Below are 20883 nucleotides of genomic sequence, written 5' to 3'. Positions count from 1 at the left end.
CCTTTCCCCTTTAGAATGGTAATTTCTACGGTAGCACAAAGGCCAGTGAGATTGCTATTCGAGGCTCGATCTGGTTTCCTAAGGACAAAAACATACCGGAGAAAATACTCGCAACAACATTAGGCACGTGTGTGCTGCAGCAAAAATCCTGAGACCACTCAGCACATCCTAATGGAATGCGAAGGGATTCAACCAGTGCGACCCGTATGTCGTAACGTACACCTTCCGGAAGCTCTTGAATTTAAAGTGGACGGAAGCATCAACCGGTGAGCAGTCGAGATAAGCAAGAGACGTTTAGAGTATTTAGTAGAAAAAAAAAGACCGGATCCGTTACAGGCATAGGGGTAGGTAGGTGGAGAAGTTTTGAGGAAGACAAAAAAAAAAAAAGATTAAGGAGATGCTTACAAAAATGCTAGAACGAAAAGCATGTTTATTATTATTATTTGATTTGAAAACAATACACAGGAAAGGGAAAACGAGGAACAAGGCTGGCAACTGCCACCGGAAGGGACACAACGCCTGCTTACTCTTCAGAAAGGAGGAGACCAGACACATAGAAATGGAAGATAGGAAGAAGGGGAGGAAAGAGAAAATAAAGAGCGAGATGACAAATGTCGAAGAATAAAGTAGAACACACCGTACAGGATGTATACAGCATATGCCTGATTAACTCAAGCAGGCTATGTGACTAATTGCCACCGCCCGTTTCAAAGCGGGTGCGAATAAATCGTCATTTGGTAATACCCGTAGGGGAGTAACATCCGCGTTCCATAAGCGCTGGGATTCACAGTGAATTGAAACATTTACTGGTCAGCAGTCGCGATAGCCAACAGATGGTTGGAGTATTGGTGGGGAAAAAAGCGGCCGAACCCATCTCACGTTGACAATCGCTGGTAATGCGTTAGCATTGAATAAATGTAGCGACACATCGTATTGCCACCGTCAAAACAAGTTTCGTATGAGGCGTGTACTGCACCGGGACTCCTCTTTCGCGCTTCCCTAAGAACGCTCGGCGCCACCAAGCGCCGCGGCCGCGAAGCTTGCGCGTGGCCTCCGAAATGCACGGCGTGCCGGTGCGTGCGAGCGCCGAGAAACGCGTCACGCGGCAACAGGGGGTCCTCTCTCGCACTCCTTTCTGGACAGGCTGCGCCACCTGGTGGCTCTGCCGGAAAGTCCGCACGTGGTCTCCGAGACCAGAAGCGCGGAGCGCCGGTGCCTGGAAACGCTGAGAATTGTTTGCTCGCTTGCTGCGCACTCACTGGCACATACTTAGTGACGCAAGTTGGCGACACGTTCATTGAAGAGCGGCCCATACCCAGTGCATTCGTGGCACCGCTTAAGCGTTGGTGTAAACGGCGTTCCTTGAAAGCGGCACGTATCCCGTGAATTTGTGGCGTAGCCTGCTAATTCGTACGATTGCTGTCCCCGAGGAACCCTTGTGACGTGGGCTCGATTCCGTTCAGCATCGGATAAATTTAAAGGGACCTTTCCGTCATTGTAGAGTGGCAAATTCTTAGTGGAACATACATAGCCAAGTTGGCATAAAAGAAGTTCATTGAAGACCAGCCTGGACAGAGCGGCACATAACTAATGCTCCATGGTCGCCGTCAAATAGTTGCTTTGAACAACAGTACCTAATCCAGTCCCGCATCTACAGTGACCCCTGTCGGTGTGAAATAGATTCTTTGAAGAGACGCATGTAAGTACACAATAACACATAATCAGTGACCCAAGTTGGTCCTATGGTTGGTTTCGAACCCTGTTATCTCAGCAAAGTAGCCTGTTGCGCTCGCCGTTCGACCACCGACTACCCAGTGATCCGGGTAGGCGGGAAAACAGTTAGATGCAAACATAGATAGATACATATCCCCCGGAAAGTACGTGAATATCCGATAAGAATGTCAATGGCATTAAAAGGATGGAAGAGATAGATGGTGCCGAGAGTAATTGCAAGTGTAGGTAATGGTACAGTATAGTGATAGAAGTTGACGTGCCTCATAATAAATCATATCCTGGTTCCGGCACGCAAAACCGCAGAACTTAAAATTTTATTTTGAGCCATAGATGCTTCAAATACGAAAGTTAAGATCGAGTTCAGTTAGGCACAAGGCTAGCTAGCCTTATATGTAGTCAAACCTAATTAAATGAAACAATGGTGAAGTGACTGCATTTGTCCCCGCCTCTTTTCTGAGGGGATGTCAGAACACATAATCTTGCGCACCTGCGTGTGTTTACGCAGAGGCATTCGCGGTGTTGTATGGCTGCGTAACGCGTTCATGGCAGGGGCGTAGCCAGGGGGGGGGGGGGGGTTCACCCCCCCCCCCCACTTACCCACCCTTTGTTCTCGTCGCTTCGCGCTGACATAATTCATGAAACCGGTGCTACTATCACAATTTCATTCCTGGGCGCTTCCGTTTGGGTTGGTAATTTACAGCGAATCATGTCTGCCTATGGAAAAAACTGTCACGGTGTTTGTCAAGGCTTTGACACTCTGTGAAGTTTTGCGCGAGAATGTGGCGGCCGCATTCTGAAGCAACAAATGCGCAACAAACGCGCAACAAATGCGCAACAAATGAAGCAACAAATGCGGCAGCCGCATTTTAGATGATGGCGAAAACGCTCGAGGCCCGTTTACCTAGATTTAGGTGCACGTTAAAGACCCCAGGTGGTCGAAATCTCCGGTATACATTTCCGCCTCTTCCCTTCAGGTGCCGGTTAGGCCGCGCCCGCGCAGGATCTGAGAAACGTCTCTTGTTTGCGATTGCGCCCATACGGAAGGCTGGTAATTACTGTTGTGTTGTTGAATCCCAAACCAGCAATTACGGAAGGCTGGTAGTTGCTGTTTTGTTGTTGAATCCCAAACCAGCAATGTACACACGAAGGGGTTGATGACAGCAGTGACATTCCACAGACTCGCAACAGAATACACGAAACAGACAGCCGACAAGCATGAATTACTGCTGTGCGCAGTACAGCGTATAAGTAAACTCTTGTTGCAGGCGCTGACAGTTCTCGTCGGAGTTCACGCGTCCTGAGAAATTGATTATGTGCACTATGCACTGAACAAGACCGGAGTTCATTCCTGCATCACTAGTACACCAGCCAGTCGAGATTCTGTGAGGTACAAGGCCGCTTCCTGTTTGCACCGGCGTAAGTGAAGCAGAAATGAGTTGTACGCACTACTTAAAATGCGTACACATGCCATATCTATGCTGTGCGGTGAAATATTCTGTACAATTCTGAATGTGTTGACGTAAAGGCAAATGACGGCTGCACGCTCGCACACAGCGGAAGACACAGCGGCCCATGCACTTGCCGCAGGAAATGCAACCCTCTCGTATGAGGGAGCAGGGCGACGAAAGCTTCGAAAAAAAAAAAAAAAAGCCTTACGCGTTTTTGCGCGTATTTAAGTTTTCTAGCGCAAAGACGCAGCGAACAAGCTATTGCTATGGGAGTAGGTATAGCCTGGTCACACGTGCATTTTCACGCGTATAGCCGTCCTTGACTTGTGAAACGCACTTCGCCCCGACGAGGACGACGCCATCTACGCTTAACGGAAATTAACAATTAATGATGTCTTCTCCGATCGCACGGGTCGTCTCAATGATGCGTTTTCGAAGACTGGTCCATTCAGCGGCGCGATGAGAAACCGTTGCTCCAAACGCCCACTGTACCTGTCGTACTTACTGTATTTACTGAGCTGACTTTACTTTTTACATAATTTCTTCACAAGCACACGCACATGCGAGAGGGGGGGGGGGGGGGGGGTCCCATATGTCTTTGATATACATGTATAGAGTCTGCTTAAACTACCCATATTTAATATCGATCACGTGACGTAGAGGAAAGCAGAAGCTTGCCCCGCCCCCCTTCCCCCCGGTTGGGCCGGTGAACCCCCCCCCCCCCCCCCCCGAAAAAAATTTCTGGCTACGCCCCTGGTTCATGACATCGTATGGCACGAGCATACGGAGTGTACCAAGTGATTCGTGCAAGCCGCGGGTAGCTATAGTACACTGATGAGACTTCGTCTTCATCGACGTTGATTTGTGTGGCGATTAGATAATCGCGTTATTCCTGCTCAATTTCTTATGAGAGGCGCGTGTCATTACGTCGCCCAGACACATCCCACGTGTGCGACCAGCTAGGCTGCGTCACCTGCCTGATTTTCTTTTAAGCACACACGTGCGCACGCACGCACGTACATGAAGGTGACCGTTACTGCTTGCACTTTTTCACACCAGCTGAAGACGTCGCTAAGCGCGCCCCCTTCGCTTTCAAAATGGCGAGGACGACAGCGGGCACTCCAGCTGCAAACGAAGAGGCCACGGCCACAAGAGGCGAACTTTGCACGGCCCGGCAACAGATATCGATATACAATACAGCTGCAGCCCAAGTTGACAGCATTGTCAGCGGTGGGATTGCCTGTTGTCAATCGAGACACGTCTGCCGCCTCCTTGCCACAAGAATCTGCGATCTTTCGAGTGTGCAGTATTGCCCACGTTTTAACGGAACTCCTGACTAAAACGAATACTTACTGATTAGAGCTGAAAGTTCACATGAAGACCTGGTCATGCTGATCATGTGTCGCTGCGATTTCCGACCCGGACTTGGGTTCTGAAACAATAAAGTTTATCTCTCTCTGACTCTCTCACTCTGGAATCTCTGCCCGGCGCGACATATAATAGCCGCCTTTTGCTCTATAGAGTTAAAGATGTGCTAAAATTATAGTAGCATATGAGCGTTTTCTTCTTTCTGGGTTTTTACGTGCCAAAACCAGTTCTGATTATGAGGCACGCCGTAGTGGAGGTCTCCGGATTAATTTTGACCACCTGGAGTTCTTTAACGTGCACAACAACAAAAGCACACGGGCGTTCATTTCGCCTCCGTCGAAATGCGGCCGCTGCGGCCGGGATTCCATCTCGTGCTCAGCAGCGCAACGCCTTAGCTGACATATGAGCGTTAAACGGGGATCTGACTGCATATCCGCGAGTAATATGAGATAAGACGGCTGATTTGTTTTCAGGAAACGATTATACTTATCAAGGGTGGTTGCTTGGGCTAGTCGGTAATTCATAGTAAAAACGACGTACAGTGCGAAGGGCAAGGACCGAGAGAGACGACAAACACTGCGCTGACTTCCAGCAATACTTATTAGTTATCCACTGTTGATGCGAACCTGGCATTGAATGCATATTATGCAAAACAGCTATCCCGCCGCACATTTCGTCACGTGGTGTAGACTTCAGTATCGCGCGATAGAATATATTGGCGCGCTGGCTGTCGCCTGTTTTATGGAACTACGGTGTTTTTGCACACTAGCGGGTACGATCTTAGCGGTCGCTATACCAGCCTTGTGTGCGAAAATTAGTTTCCGCACATGCCCGTTTCCGACAGTGGCGCCCAGTGACTTTTGAAATTGGCGCGAAAACACGTTTGCGCCATCTATGCACGGAAATAGGAAGCGCGAAGTGCATCGCCATGGCATAAGAACGTTAGATGCAAGCACTTCAAGCTCTCCTAGATAACATATCTTTCTTTCTTTCTTTCTTTCTTTCTTTCTTTCTTTCTTTCTTTCTTTCTTTCTTTCTTTCTTTCTTTCTTTCTTTCTTGATTGATTGGTCATAAACCGATACTATTGAGAAAGACTGACTCCGTTTGCAATGGAGAAGTATTCGTTAAAAACTCTTTGTTAATTTAGCGGTCAGAGCTAGGTTGGTTATAGAAAAGAAAATAAAGGTCAAAGTTCCTTTTCTTTCTTTTTTTCAAAGTTCGCGCCGAAACAACGCTAACACGTCGGTATGACGTCATGGATTTCAAGATATTCCTGTGTATGGACCGGCATGGTGCAGCAAATGTTCGCGCAACTTACTGTGTTCGCTCTGGTATTTACTGGTACAAAAGTAACAGCTCTACAGCAGATGCCGTCAATATCCATGACGTCACAGGTCAATGAGGCGAGCCGTAGTTGCGTACTTTCTGGCTTATAAAGCGTCACCTCAATGTAAAGGTGACATTTTCGGTATTTTAGAAGTGCAGCTTACTTCGTTTTCAAATCTCTGTGCACGAGCGCTTTTTTTTTTTTTTTTTTTTTTTTTTCATTCCGACACATCAGTGAAACGGTCCCGCTACGGCTGGGAGTCGATCCCGCTACTTGAGTGTCGGCAGCCGAACTGAGCCACTGCAGTCTATATGCGCCACGTGCTGAAATGTACCACGTGTTATCGATTGCATACGCTCTATAGATGACTAAATAACTCGTATGAACAAGGCCTCAGTCTCGACACCGCTTCGATCCGACGCATTAGCGTGTTGGTTTCCGTGGTGTAGTGGTTATCACGTGCGCCTCACACGCGCAAGGTCCCCGGTTCGATCCCGGGCGGAAACAGCTTATTTTTTTCTTTTTTTTTTTCCCACCGTTTCGGCCGGGTTAATTACTTCTGCCTGAATCTGGTAACCATTCGTCGACAGGAGTGGCTCCCATGTCTCGTGGGAGGGAGTTGGCAGTATTGACTGTGGAGGAGGGTTTCCCTCGCATTCCCAAATAATGGGAATTTGGGTAGCCTAGCTTCATGCAGTTGCAATGTTGGCAGTTCGGTTGGATTTCGTCCGGGCAGATTCTAGATATAGCCTATGGAGGCTGGGGATAGAACCGGTTTGGATTTCTCTCCAGATCGTAGCCTGTTCCCTTGTTAGTTCTGTATTCGGGTTCGCGTATGTTTTGCGAATTCTCTCTATAGTAAGCGGTAATTTCGTTATATGTGGTAATCCAGTTGAGGGGTCCACCTCCCGGTTGATTAAACCTCGGGCTACCAGGCGGGCCGCCTCATTCCCTGGATTCCCGGGTGAGCGAGTACCCATACAAGTTGTAATTTATTAATTGTTATAGATTTGCTATTTGTTAGGATGTAAGACGTAATTGTTTGCCTGGGCTGAGATGCCCAGCGCGATGGCGGCTTCTGCCTCTAAGTCAGAGGCTGTTTTTACGAGTGGCTGCGTGGCCGGTCAGCGCGCATACGGTGTAATAACAATCTCTCGCCTGTCTAGCAGCGTCAACATACAACGTTTGGGCGATACCTGAAAGGTTTGTGCGAGTGTTTCTGCCCTATGGCCTTTCTTCTTTCGTCGTGTATTCCTGCCAGCATATTTTTGGGCAGGGGTTTAATCTTGAGGTGTGCACGAGTTGCCGCTGGTAACTGAACCCTGTTATTGAGCGTGGAACTAGGACAAAGTATACACCATAAAGCGGACGTGCCAAGATTGCAGTTAGGCCTTGTTTTGGTTTTCGCAGTTTCTTGGACGTCTTGCAACCGCTAAAACGGCCTGCAGTCTGCAGATATGCCTGACCAGTGGTGGGTTCGGACTCACTGTTGCGAAACGACGAGTGTGGCCATATTTTCACCCGATCGCCTCGTACATGCGCATTGAGGGTCGTAAAGTTTACAGCAAAAGTAAGTGCCCTGTTGGACCCGATATGTTGGAGCCAATCTTCCTGCGAAGCCTTCGCAACATTTGGGATGTTTTATACTTGCTAATCGTCCGTATAGCGTGTACGGCAAAACTAATTGAGTAATTTTCCCATGTTTTGATCAATGTCAACAGCGATGCTATAGGCGAGTCCCAGCGAAAGCAACTTAAGCTTAATTATTTTACAGGAAACGAGCTAAAGGTTGTCTCGCGCCTTCTGTTCGAGCGCAGTTCAAAAATATATGCACGCCTACTCGTTTATGTACCAGATTTTCCCCTGTGTCTGTATGAACTTATTATTGATGCGGAATTCACTACTACCCCCCCCCCCCCCCCCCCGTCTCCCAGACACACGCACGCACGCACGCGCGCACACACACACACCCTTTACTTACTTTCTGGCCGTATCACACGTGCCACATGTTATACGGTTTCCATAACAAATTATCCCCCCCCTTCTCTCTGCAAAAACGGGGCATGTTATTTTCTCGCGGAGTACTAATTGTACATTGAAGGAGTTAATCACGCCGATTTAGTTACACCAGAGTGCAGAGGGACAGTCATGAATTTGGTCGACAAAAGACATTAAAATGTCGGCAAAAAAAAAAAAAAGAAGAGCAATCGAGCTAGAGATGATGGTCCCACGAGTTGAATGGTCCAGCAGTTATGATTGAGTCCAGTACTGAACGCTAGAGCACATTTTGGTGTTTGTTAATTTGCTTGTCACGTGCCAATCGTATCAGATGTGCGTCAAATCATGAAGTATCTGCAGACGAAGACGACTGGGCTGGTCGTCGTGTCCAGGCCGACCTTATAATCTGGACCCCGATGAGATCTCGCTTACCGCCGAGCTGGTTTCCGTGGTGTAGTGGTTATCACGTGCGCCTCACACGCGCAAGGTCCCCGGTTCGATCCCGGGCGGAAACACTTTTTTTTTTTCATATATCCACTTCTATCAATTTGTGTTTGATATTACAATGCGCGACTTTCACAACACACAAATTACGACGGCAGGTCAAAAAGTAAAGGGACTTTCGAGAAAAAGTACATTTATTCTAATGATAGAAATTTGAAACATACGTTATTTTTCTACATAACCTCCCTGCAATTCAACGCAATTTGCCCAACGTTTCACAAGTTTTTGGATTCCGTCGAAAAAAAAAAGTTTTTTTGGTTGCATCTATAACCAATTTTGCACCGCATCAATATTTATGCATCGGTGGCAAACCTTCGTCCAAACATATGAAAATCGCATGGAGCCAGGTCTGGACTGTATGGCGAACGTTCCAGCAATTCGAATCCCAACTCCTTTATTATTTCGGCTATCCGTTTGGCAGAATGTGGCCGAGCGTTATCTTGGTGCGTTACGTTTTAGCAGTTTTCCACGGCGTTTGGATCTGATCGCAGATTTCAGGTTAGCTCGCAACACATCACAATAGTTCTCACTGTTCACAGTTTTGCCTCTTGGGGTGAAATGAACGGCTATCGCACTTTACATATCTCAGAATAGTGTTAGCATAATCTTACCAGCTGATGGTTAACGTTTAAATTTCTTAACTTATGGTGATGATGAGCGTTTCCAAACCATGCTCGCAGCCTTACTTTCCGGTTCGGGATGATGTACCCAAGTTTCATCTTCAGTAACAATTTGCTGGAAAAAATCCATCTCCTTCGCGACGATAGTGGGCCAAATGTCCAACCTTTGTGCCTTATGCTGCGCTGACAATTCTTTCGGGACCCACCTTGCACACACTTTGCGAAAATTTAGCCTGTCGTGTAAGATGGAATACGCTGAACCGTGAATGATATGTAAAGTATTGGAGATTTCGTCCACTGTGATTCGTCTGCTTTCAATCGCCATACCCTGAACGACTTTCAAGTTGTCCTGAATTGTTGACGTCAATGGCCTGCCCGATCTTTCCTCGTCACATAGAGAAGTTCTTCCCTGTTTGAAACGCTCTATCCAATTCGTAGGTATCGCTTCGCGATAAACAACTGTCACCATACTGCGCTTGCATTCGACAGATAAGTTCCGAAGGTTTGACACCTTTCGTAAACAAAAAGTGAATCACTGCCCTCATTTCCTCCTTGGTGCATGCAGATCGATAATAGAGCTGCCATGTTTAATGGCCTGCTACACTCTAACGACTAACGCGGTAATAAGAGTGACACGTTCCATAGAAGTGTTGCAGACGACACTAATTCAGCGCTGGATTACCAGTGCTACCAAACCCTTGTGCGAGAAATTGTAAAAGCCCCTTAATACTTTTTGATTTGCCCCTCGTATATCTCCTTGAAGTCACGTACGCTGTACACATTTGTGTAACGTACTGCTTTTGCCAGTTCGTGGCGTATAGCACGAAAAAAAAAAAAAGAAAAAAAAGGGAGAGGGGGGGGGGGGGGGGGACGTGAAAGAAAAAACTTCCGACATTGCGCTGTGGGTAAAATAAGCCCCTTGATTACTCAACGAGGCTCACCTTGGCTGCATTTGACTTCATTGCACCGAATGCTGTTATACACGACCACTTTACCCAAGGCACTACCACGTGTGACGGCGATGTTTGAAGTGCGGCGTTCATTATTTCTACGTTGGAAACGAATAAATAATTGTTTTCAGAAACGCATGCGCAGAAATAGAATGAGAAGGTGTTTCTCTTGGGCGTTTCTCACCTGCCGCGGTATCCCAGTGGGACGTTGCGCTGCTGAGCTCGGGGTCGAAGGTTTGTACCCGGCGGTCGCATTTCGATGGGGGCGAAGTGCTAAAAAATTTTCGAGGGCGCTTAAGCTTCGCCTTTAAGAGTGACACGCGATAGCATTCAAAGATTCCTGCAGCTGCTTATCAGGCTTTTTTCCTCATATATTCAAATTAAAATCCGGCGCTATCGCTTCTGTAGGTTGTTGTTAAGTCGTACTGTACCATTTTTCTGACGGATTTTACTTTGAGAAATTCAATTTTGTTCACTCACGCCTTGCGCCACGCGGAGGGCCTGCGCGGTCGGGAAAGTTCGGGATGATTATTTCAGCCAACGACGCCGGCGAGCCCACGCCGACACCAACGCCGGATTTTCGGCCACGCGGGGCCCTTAACGCTGTCGCGTTGATACGCTCGTGTTAGATGTCGGCGCACGATAAAAGAACCCACAGGCGGTCAAAGCTAATTAATGTCTGCTCAATAATGTCTTTTTATTAAATGGGACTGGGTCATTTTTAGGCGGTCCATATGCGAATATGTTGTCCTTGTTTATTATTAGACCAGTCTCACCAGTTTTGCATTCACTCAAAACAGCGTGCGGAACTGCAGTACCACACTTTTCTCTTTCAACGCATACGTACAACACTGTTTATTGACCGTTTTCGCGGAGCAGTTCGTTCTCGAGAAACAAGATGGCGCTTACGGCGGCGCGCCATACGTTGCCTCAGGGGAAGCGCACGAATACAAAACCATTACCGCTTCTGCTCTGTTTCCGTGCGAATGAGCTGTCGGAAATGCAACCGGGTTTTCGCTCACGCACTGTGCCCCATTCATGCAGCAAAATGTGTAGCGGTGGATTGAAGACGTCTGCAGTAGTTGGCTGCAAAAATAGTGACTGGAATATTAAGGAATAGAATGAATATGTGTCACCAAGTTCACGGACCGTTGCTACATACGGACAGCCTCTGTTGCCGGCCCTTCTCAATGTACGACTTTCCTCGTGATTAAAAAAAAATCACTTTTCACAAAAATTCATGTGAGCGTTGTATCGCTAACCTCCAAAGAAAAGCGTTCAACCCCCGGAACATCAGCAAGAATGAGTACCGCTCGTTAAACAATGACAAAGGTAGTAGCGCCGCTTCCTGGATAGTAAGTTTCGCGCACGTTATCTACACACATCTACCCCAACTCGCGCGCAAACTTGCGCACACTCCATCGCCAATGTATGAAGAATATGTGAATGGGCGCACGCTTGAATCAATGCGCCAAAGCACAGGTAACAGCGACTACACCGACAGCACACGAATGGTCGAAGTTGAATGTTTCGTGACGTTCAACAGGAGTAAGCGAGTTACTAGCGATGCTACGTGTTTGCTACAAGCTATCACAAAGAACAGAATAGCTGCGTTCCAAGTCTTGTGTGAAGCAAGAACAAATCTGTTCCAACTGAGCACACCCGCGAGCCAATAGGCAGAATAGGGGAAGAGGACAACGAACGCGCGAGCAGTGGCACGAGCGCGTTTGCGCGGTTGCCCGATGTGCGCCAACGGGCCAGCTGTGGAAGAAGACGACGACGCCCGATCCATTGCTGATGATGATAGTTTCTGAGCACATCGGACGGACGGATTTTGGTTTCGCCTAGCATATACAGCTTCGCTGTAAACATATTCAACAATCAATGCGATATTCGGAGGTCGTTTTTCTTCAATATTCCTATGTAATAAGTTCGATTCAGAAGTTTTACTATCCGAACACCCCGATAAGTAAAGAATCAGTCTCGTTCAAACGCCACCTGTCCATCAAGGTTAACACGTGCTGAGAGTGGGGAACATGTTCACCTGACTTCTCCCCCTCTCTCTCTTTCTCTCTCGCATATGACGCTCGCCTCGGGTGCGTGTCGATCCGAAGGCCGCTCGCTATCAAATTCCTGAATTAAAATCACTGAACAACCACGTACTTTTTTCTGATGCGCGATGAATAGCGAGCAGGATAACGGTAAAACAGCGCTTGTACTATAGGCCTTTAGGCCCCATACGAAAAAGCCTCATTATCATTCATTGCAACGTAATTCTGCATCAACTAGTTTACGAAAGAAAAAAAAAAAAAACATTATGGCAGAACTCGTCTGGCGATGACTGTGGACTGCAATGCAATTAGCATTCAAGCATGCACTCACGTTTATTTAAAATCTGTAGTGGTTATTCTGAGACTTCCGTAGCTTCGGCTATACATGCGACCTACACTGTTCGCGGTATCAGACCACTTCGCCATTGCGCTCGCTTGCCAAGGTCGCCCATGAGCATGAAGGCGTGACGATAACTGTATGACGACGATGAAGTGACGATGATTGATATTGATAGCTCGATTAAGATAAGGTTAACGTTAGTATTATTTAGCAGGAGGGTATTTGGAATTCTAAAAGCTCGATCATCAAGATGCATAAATTTAGACTTCGAGAGGTTTAGCGGCATTAACCATGTCCCAGACCAAGCCTTTACAGCATTAGGATCAGATTGTAGAGTTTGTTGGTCAGAGAAGAAATATTACGGTAGATTACGCAGTCATCTGCAAAATGTCTGATTCAGGATGAAACGCAGTCTGGCAAGTCGGTAACATAAATAAGAAAACGTAAAGACCCGAGCACGCTGCCTTGAGGCACACCTGATGTGACTTGGTCATTGAAGAGTTACAACTGTCCACTGGAAGATGAAGAAGTCTTTAATCCATGCAAGCACGAGAGGATGAGTTTTACTTATTGCTAGTTTTGCTTGAAGACGATGGTGAGGAACGCGGTCAAAAGCCTTCGAGTATTCGAGAAATACTGCGTCAATCTGAAGGCCGGCATCTACGGATGAGTGTAGTTCATGAATGAAACCAGCTAATTGAGTACCGCGTGAATAGCCCTTGCGAAAACTGGGCTGATACTTAAAAATTATGTTAGGCTCTTCAAACTAGTTGATGACTTGTTAGTGTATGTCATATTCTAAAGTTTGCAAATTGTACTTTTTAAGGCCGTGGGCCCGTAGTTGAGCGGTGAAGGACGTTCGCCAGATTTAAAAATTGGAATGACCTTGGCTATTTCGCCAATCGTTATAAACGCTTCAGCTAGGCAACGATTGAAAAAAAAAATATTGCAGAGAGTTTACATGGGACATTCCTTGAGGTGTTTTAAAAACACATATCACATCTTGTCAGTTCTGATTATAATCACAAATGGCAAGATTATTTGCTGGACAGTAATACTGCAAAGGGCAACACATTGCAGGGTAAACACAAATCAAATCAGGCAGTTTTCCGGTGACAGTCGCTGCACTGCGGGTGGCACTTCAGATTAACCTGGAGCCAAAACGGAGCAAACATTCGCAACACAATGATGCACGTGTATGCTGCCACAAAAGTCCGGAGGTGACTCAGCACTTTCTCATGGAATGCCAAGATATTCACACAGGCGAGAACCGCAGGGGAACGTCCATCTTCCAGAAGAGCTGGGATTCGCGACGGATGTAAACATGAACTGGTCATGAGCAGTCGAGATAAGTGAGATACGTTTAGAGTCTTGGTGGAAAAAATAAGCAAGGAAGAGATTGATAGAACCGGATCCGTTACAGACAGACATAGGTAGCTGTACATGGTACATTTAGAGGTTTTAAGCAAGAGAGCAAAGATTAAGGGGGGATATAGGGAAAATGCCAGAGGGCAATATATGTATAGTAAAACCTCCTTAGGTGAAACAGGCTAGGTGATTATCTGTCGCCCCCCGCGTTTCGAAGAGAATGCCGATAGAAATCATAAATTGTCGCCATCATATTCGAGCCGAAGTGTTCTGCTCTAGCCCGTGCCCTCGTGCATTGGAAAGGTGAATGAATCTGTAGTGGAGAGGGGTAAAAGACGTATTGAGTATTGGTGGCGTAAAGGAAGACACACAGAATGAATTCACATATTGCTTTTTTAGGAGAAGAAATAAATTTATCTTAGATTTGACGCTTTGTCAACGCTAACCACAGTTAGAAGCCAATAATAAACGCAGCAAAAAAAAAAGCAATAATGACCAAGTTTAACACCATCGATTCCGTTTCAAAGCAGTACTTCCCAACATTGATCTACCGATCTGATAACCTATGGTGTGCACCCAGGGTTCGGTACGGTACGCGACAGCGGAGAATCGAGCCCGCTACCGCACACTGCGCAGGCTCAGAAAGCCACAGATACAGATCCACGGCGGTAGCTGCAACACCTATCGATAATGCAAAACGGCGAGTAATGCATTACGTGCTTAGCTTACAGTTTCCACAAAAGAAAACGGTAAACTCGCACTGGGCCGCCACGTATCTGTCTACGGGGAGGCGTTAGCTTTTTTTACACGAGACACAGCCTCCGTGGCAGGGCGTCGCTAGAGATAACCGGGAGCCGGTCTGGGGGGGTGGCAGGGCGCGAAAGAAAAACAACAAACCGCGCCACGGCCAGAAGCAGACGACGGCGGCGACGTGATCTCGCGAGAGCGCGCCGTCTTTTCGCTTTGTCGCTTCGTTGCTTCGCGCCCGCTTGCCCTCGTTCTCGCGCATGCGCGGCGGCCATCTTGCCCTTCCTTCAAACCCCCTCGCCGGACCGGCGTCGCGGTATAAAAGCGTCGCACAGCACAACAGCTGAGGGGAGGCGTGTTCGTAGCGTCCGTGGAAGCCGTAGTTTCTGTCGTCTCTCTCTAAGCGGCGTGCGTGTGTGTGTTTTAGCACGTCAACTTTCGCGGCAACTTTCGGTTCTCCTATTTTTTTCCGACTTACTTCTTCTTTCGGCTTCGTCTTCTTCCGGCTCCCGGTGATTTCTTCTTCTGTGCCCGAGCTTCGAAAGTAGCCCCCGCAACATCGACCCAGAGCAATGGAACGTGACAAGGCATCCGACCAGCTCAAGGAATACAAGGAGACCCACAAGGTAAACGGGCTTTTTTTCCTCGTCGAATGCTTGAAATGTCTGGCATACGCTTACGGCCCAAGGGCTATGACCTAAGCTGCGGTGCCAGCCGACATGCAAGCGATGGCTCGACTCGATTAGACACAATTGTTTGTGCACTGATGTTTGCCCATCGCTGCTTAATTCCGTGAGCTCCATTTGTTGCTTGACCGGCAGCAATAAGTCGAGCCGTCTTTATGCAGAATGTTCGCGATCGTGTTTTCAAGTCGCTATAACGCTTTGGACTTTTCCTATGCGCTTGCGTTGGAACGACGTTCTAGCTTGAGTTGAGGAAACTTCTCACGCTTTAACGCGCACTTCCCAAGGTCGCTTATGTCCGAGTCGCTTCAGTGTCGATGAGGTATTCAGCGCCGAAGATTGCTTTTGCACATTGAATATTGCTTCCAGTGCACATCGTTGTGCATAATAACCGGTGCAATATTGCCGTAATATTCTGTAATATTCTTTTTGGTAAACTACACTCCTTTTACTTCACGTGACATCAAACCACTCGTACAGTCGCGACCAAAAGTTCTACAGCCATGTCCGATCACTGCAATGTGCTGTCGCTTTCTACAACTGTACTGGAACAAATATTCAGTGTTTGCCGACATATCCGAGTTTGTGCGCTCGTTCTACGCCTTCCTATTTGTTGACAGTGTGGCATGTGTCGCTGTAAGGCATCACACACTTCGTGGAATTCTTCCGTACACTGCTTGTAATCTCCGTAAAGGCTTTCTTTTCCTGCTTACGATAGCATATCCTACTGTCCACTCGCCTTGGAGAATGGTGCTTATAAAGGACTGTGTGACAGCTATATAATTTTCCGCGCGCATAGTTTCGGCTGAACATCGCGGAAAAAAAAAAAGTACGCAGCTTGCATGCGTGGGTATACTTACACGAAGTCTGTTATTAACCCTTGGCACGCGCATCCGTGTACTGTTGCGTGGGCCAGTTGAAAATGCTGTTTCTGCGTCGTGTAAGACCGTTTCCTTTTCACCGTTACCCGTGCCTTCCTTCCCACTTTGCGCCTAGCGGTTTGGCAGTCTCCTGCTAGCCATATGTAGTTTCCTACAAAAACTACTTCACGGAACTGCGCCACTGTAGTGTCTATGGCAGTTACAAACAAGGCAGTTCAGCCAGCAAAGGAACGTCGGTTATAGTAGTAAAGGAGCAGACAACAGTAATTGGAACACGGGAGCTGTATAGTCGAACTGCCTCCCCATGCCCTCTAGAGAAGCCTTGGGGCTTCTAGACGGCATTGTTTGAAATTCTATGATCGCCGACCTGCGCGCATGCGTACTCCCAATTGCTTGCTTCCCATTGAGGCTGCAAGACCACATTGGGATGCAGGTCGGCCACAGCTCTGCCACGTTCGAATTATTTTATTTTTGTGCGCACCTACAATTCCCACAATTCGTTCTTCCGGCTTAAAACAGCCTTGACTTTGCGCATTGGTCACTTTCGACAGAACATTGCGTTATAAATCGGTGATTTGCAATAATTACGCGTGTGTCCAGAGTCTTGTTGCCTTCTACGTTGTAAGTCGCTGTAAATAAAGTCGCGAGAACGTCTTAAGCCACGAGCCCCAAAATCTCCTCTCTCTCTCTCTCTCTATATATATATATATATATATATATATATATATATGCTCCAATATGCGAGCCATCATCCTCGTGGTAGCTGGCCGATTGGAGCGTTGGAGTTCGCTTTACTAATTTCAGTTACGATGACGTCATCGTGGCCATCTTGGGGTACTAGCACGTGGAGAAACTGCGTAAAGAAGAAAAGTAACATCGCAACAGGTGCGCCTTGCACCGAGTTATAATTTGATAACGGTGATATACTAGTGCAAAAGTCGGCGCCAAAAGCAAATCAACGCATACGGGTGTGCTGCTATGGTGTATGGACGTCATTATGGCCGCCATGTTTCGGTACTAACAGCAAACGATTGCATATTCGATCCATGAGCGCCGCCATCTTGGGCTCTTACACAAATAATTTCTAAGTTTTATGACAAGTGAAGTCACAAAACATGGTCATGAAACCTTGAACGCACTTATACAACTATTTCCATGCTTGCAAAACGACTGTAGCACCGTCCATTTCGTTGTTAAAGATGGAGAACAGCAGCGTTAACAGCCCAAGATGGCGACACCTAAACGCTTCCGTAAAATAGTCTTGGAAACTATGTGCCTCCGCCAACAAGAATTTGCCGTCGTAGCTAGCGACAATAAAAGATTCGGCGCAAATGAAAGGCGCAGACGCGCACTTCCGGCTTGCGCAACGCACCGCCTGTGTTTCTCTTTAATCTGCGACCTTCGTGCCATAGTCTGCTGGACTCGGTGCCAGCTTCAAGGCTGGGAAAAAAAAAGCTCGACGCCGTTGCCTTACAATGGCTTCACGACGCTGGAGTCCTAGGTAAAAAACAAAGCAGTGGGTGGCTTTCGTCTAATTGTGGCGACTATTCTTGTAAAAGCTTGCCTGACAGACGCGTGTCATATTTAATTGGAAGCAATGCACACATACAAAACAAGCTTCGTAGGGTCGGCAGACCGTGAACAGCGTTTGAAGTGCTTGAGTGCCGTCGCTGTACGATAAGCGCCTTGTACCGTAAATAGCTTTGCATTCGGGTTGGCTTGTCACGTGACGCAGTTATTAGGCATAACTTTGTTAAGGCTTCTTAATTATGAAATCTAGGTTGGGTCGTTTTCTTCTTTTTTTTTCACCCAGCGGCTTCCTACATTTTGTAATCAGTGGGCTGGGGTACAGCATCAAAATTATACTTATAGTACAAACATCTACGTAAACACGGTAGCTCGTGATGCATGGGTTCAAATCTAGCAACTTGATACTTATCCAAGTTTTCCTGTTGAACTTTGTCTCATTACACACTTTAATGGAGGTCATGTGTATTTAACCTTCCACGGGCGTTTAAAAAAAAACTGAGGTGTTCCGTTTCATATTGATGACAAATGTACACTTATAAGTTACAGAAAACTCCTTGGTATTTTAATGTCTCAGCTGTAGTCAACAGGAAACCAAATGCGTGTTTCTTTTAACAGTGCGCCGTATTGTACTCTTTCCGTGGTTAGTCCGTTTGTTAGCCAACAAGAAAATTGTGGATAATAAGTTTTTTATTCGAATTACGCGCGCAATTACGTACAAGCTGTCGGAGCGCCATAAGTGGCACATTCCTGGTGGCAACATCTCCAACGCTTATGTACTTCATACCCTGACAGTTCGCTTATCTTGGTGTATGTCCTCTGAGACCATCGTCCAGCTCGAGTGCTTTATCTGCCAGTCCCGTTGGCCACTCCTGTTATCAGTCGGCGTCTGCGACGAGCAAAGTGTTTTGTTTGCGATTACTGGCGGCGTAACTTTTTTGCTATCACTGTTGGCGAAAGGCAGTTGTCCGCATATCGCACACTGGCAAGAAAGCAGCTGTTTGGTTTTGACCTGTTGTGTGGGGGTGGGTGTTATCTTTAGGTTTTCGCTTGGCGCCAAGTGTGTAAGGTACGACCCACAGCAGTAGAGAAGAATGTGTGGACGATAGTGGAAGTCCTTGCGCGTTCACTGCCCTTTTCGGACGCTGCTTGAATGGCCCACCATATAGTTGTACACTGCATAAGACGATTTTATATTCGATTCATGGGCGCCGCCATCTTGGGCTGCTACACAATTTCATAGTTCTATGAGAAGTTAAGTCACGTAACATGGCCATGAAACGTTGAACGCATTCAAACGACTATTTTCATGCTTGCGAATCGACTGTAGTACCTAAACTTCGTTTTTCAAGACAGAAAACTGAAGCGTTATCAGCCCAATATGGCGGCACCTAAACGCTTCCGTAAAATGGTCTGTAGTTTCACTACGAGCTGCAAGCTGTTGTAGACGGTAAATTTTATATAGGTGTGTATTTTCACGTTGTATGAGCGCCACTATAACCTATAAAAAGTGAAAACTACTCATATTTTATAAGGGTTACCCGCGTTTTTTTAACCGCACGGGTGGCCTCATGGCATTAGATAGCTGCAGTGTTAAGAATGCACAGTACCATCTACTCTTATAGATCTCACTTAGCTGGTAATGAAGACAATGTCACTGATGTGTTGATATTTTATTGAGGGAAATAAATGCTGATAGGACGCATTGGGCTGATTCCTGTCCAATAAAAGCAGCCTGCAATCGTGCCAGAATATAGCTGTAGTTGATAGCTCAACAAGTATTTGGAGTTCATATATTAACAGTGGAACATAATCTACGATTGTCTGATCGACCATTACAATTTTACATTTTCCCCTCGGGTTTTGATAATCCTTCAACATTTGTTCTCGCACATTTGAGCAGTGTTTCCAGATAACCGCATAACCAGATAAACGCACCGCGAACCGAGTAAATTGGTTGTCTCGACCTGCCAGAAATAGACGACTCGGGACAGCGTTTTGCGGTTCGGCCGCCCTATAGTGTCGTCTTTCCCAGCGGAAATTTTTAGCCGTCGTTAGAACAGCTGTTCGCTGATACACATAGAGTATTGAACAAGAATATGCCATATTGTGGGTTTTCGCTGTTTAATATATATATATACGCCAACAGACACCAAGGACAACATAGGGGGAAATTGCGCGTGCTTACTAATTCAATTAAAAAAATCATTCATTAATGGAAATTAAATTGGATGAAAAAACAACTTGCCGCAGGTGGGGAACGATCCCACGTCTTCGCATTACCTTTGCTATGCTCTTACCATTGAGCTACCGCGGCGCCGTTTTCCCATCCACTTTCTGGAGTATTTGTTTTACAACTAGAAACTAGCCCTGGGGGTGTTATATATAAGTTATTTCCTTTTTTTGTTGTTAAGATGTATTATGCAGAAGAGGTTCCACAGTTGAGTTTGGCAACCTCCTGTTGCAACACGTATAAAATTAAGTACGGTTAGAAACAGAGGCGTCAAAATTGCACAGGAACGAGCAAAAATTTCCTTCGCGGGTTATAGACATTTACGGACATTAGTCACAGGAGTAGTTTAGTAAGTATAACGGTTATGCAATATCAACAGTACACAATGCTGCACAGAAGTAACAATTTAGGCGAGAAAATTACGTGAACACTTATTGCGATAACGATGCATCTGGAGTTAACACTTTACTATTTTTTTCAATTATGTAAACTAATCGGGTTACATGTTCGCTTTTGTTCCTAACGGGCACTTTTGCCTCCAGGAGAACCATCATGTATAATATTTTGCCACAGTTTCGCTTTACACATAATTCATTTAACTGGTGCTCACACCTGCCTACATTCTCGAATTTTGTGCTGTAGCTACCCAAATTAACGTTTTTTTTTTCTTCAACATACTTAAACATTGCAATTTCTTATGTATGTAATTTCCGCTCGTTTTCCAAAAATCTACCCGAGAGGACTGAACAGTGCTATTTCAGATTTAGAAAAAAAAATCAATGCAAAATAAGAAAAGTGCAATAGCGCACATTCTCGCATTTCATATATACCGGCGCTTTTGCCCTCAAACAGTGGCCGTATTCGCCGGAGCTCAGATTTAGTTGATATTACTTTCTTTCGCCGGCTTTCAGGCTGAGTTCAAAGTAAGCATCGAATTGAAAAAACGCCAATTCACCGTGCATTCGGCGCACATTAACATATCGGGTGATCAAAATTTCTCGATGCGGTATCCCCCATAACCAACGGTGCAGTTTCTGGAAGCAACCCTCCAATTATTTCAACTTCTGTGATCTGCTTCTAGTATGTGTGTACATGTGTATACG

General features: G+C 46.4%; 1 protein-coding gene and 2 non-coding genes across 12 annotated transcripts in view; all 3 read left to right on the top strand.

The window, feature by feature from the left end:
- Window positions 1-6312: 6312 nt before the first annotated feature.
- Trnav-cac (transfer RNA valine (anticodon CAC)) lies at window positions 6313-6385 on the top strand. Its single transcript has one exon. It is a non-coding gene; the product is annotated as a tRNA-Val (tRNA).
- A 1933-nt stretch (window positions 6386-8318) lies between these two features.
- Trnav-cac (transfer RNA valine (anticodon CAC)) lies at window positions 8319-8391 on the top strand. The gene has a single exon. It is a non-coding gene; the product is annotated as a tRNA-Val (tRNA).
- Window positions 8392-14788: 6397 nt separating this feature from the next.
- The window catches only part of LOC119463335 (catalase-like), a 75686-nt gene continuing 69591 nt past the window's right edge, over window positions 14789-20883 (top strand). For 6 of the 10 annotated variants that reach the window (XR_007463542.1, XR_007463543.1, XR_007463539.1 and 3 more), the window contains exon 1: window positions 14789-15082. Coding sequence is in view for 4 of the 10 variants with exons in the window: in XM_049656382.1 (XP_049512339.1) it covers window positions 15029-15082 (54 nt within the window). In the remaining 6 variants the exon portion in view is untranslated. The remainder of the gene's footprint in view (window positions 15083-20883) is intronic. The other 4 variants (XR_007463540.1, XR_007463541.1, XM_049656379.1 and 1 more) reach the window with 2 other exon arrangements.

Source organism: Dermacentor silvarum, chromosome 9 (assembly GCF_013339745.2).
Source record: "Dermacentor silvarum isolate Dsil-2018 chromosome 9, BIME_Dsil_1.4, whole genome shotgun sequence".
NCBI classification, from domain to species: domain Eukaryota; kingdom Metazoa; phylum Arthropoda; class Arachnida; order Ixodida; family Ixodidae; genus Dermacentor; species Dermacentor silvarum.
This window is presented reverse-complemented; position numbering and strand designations above follow the sequence as displayed.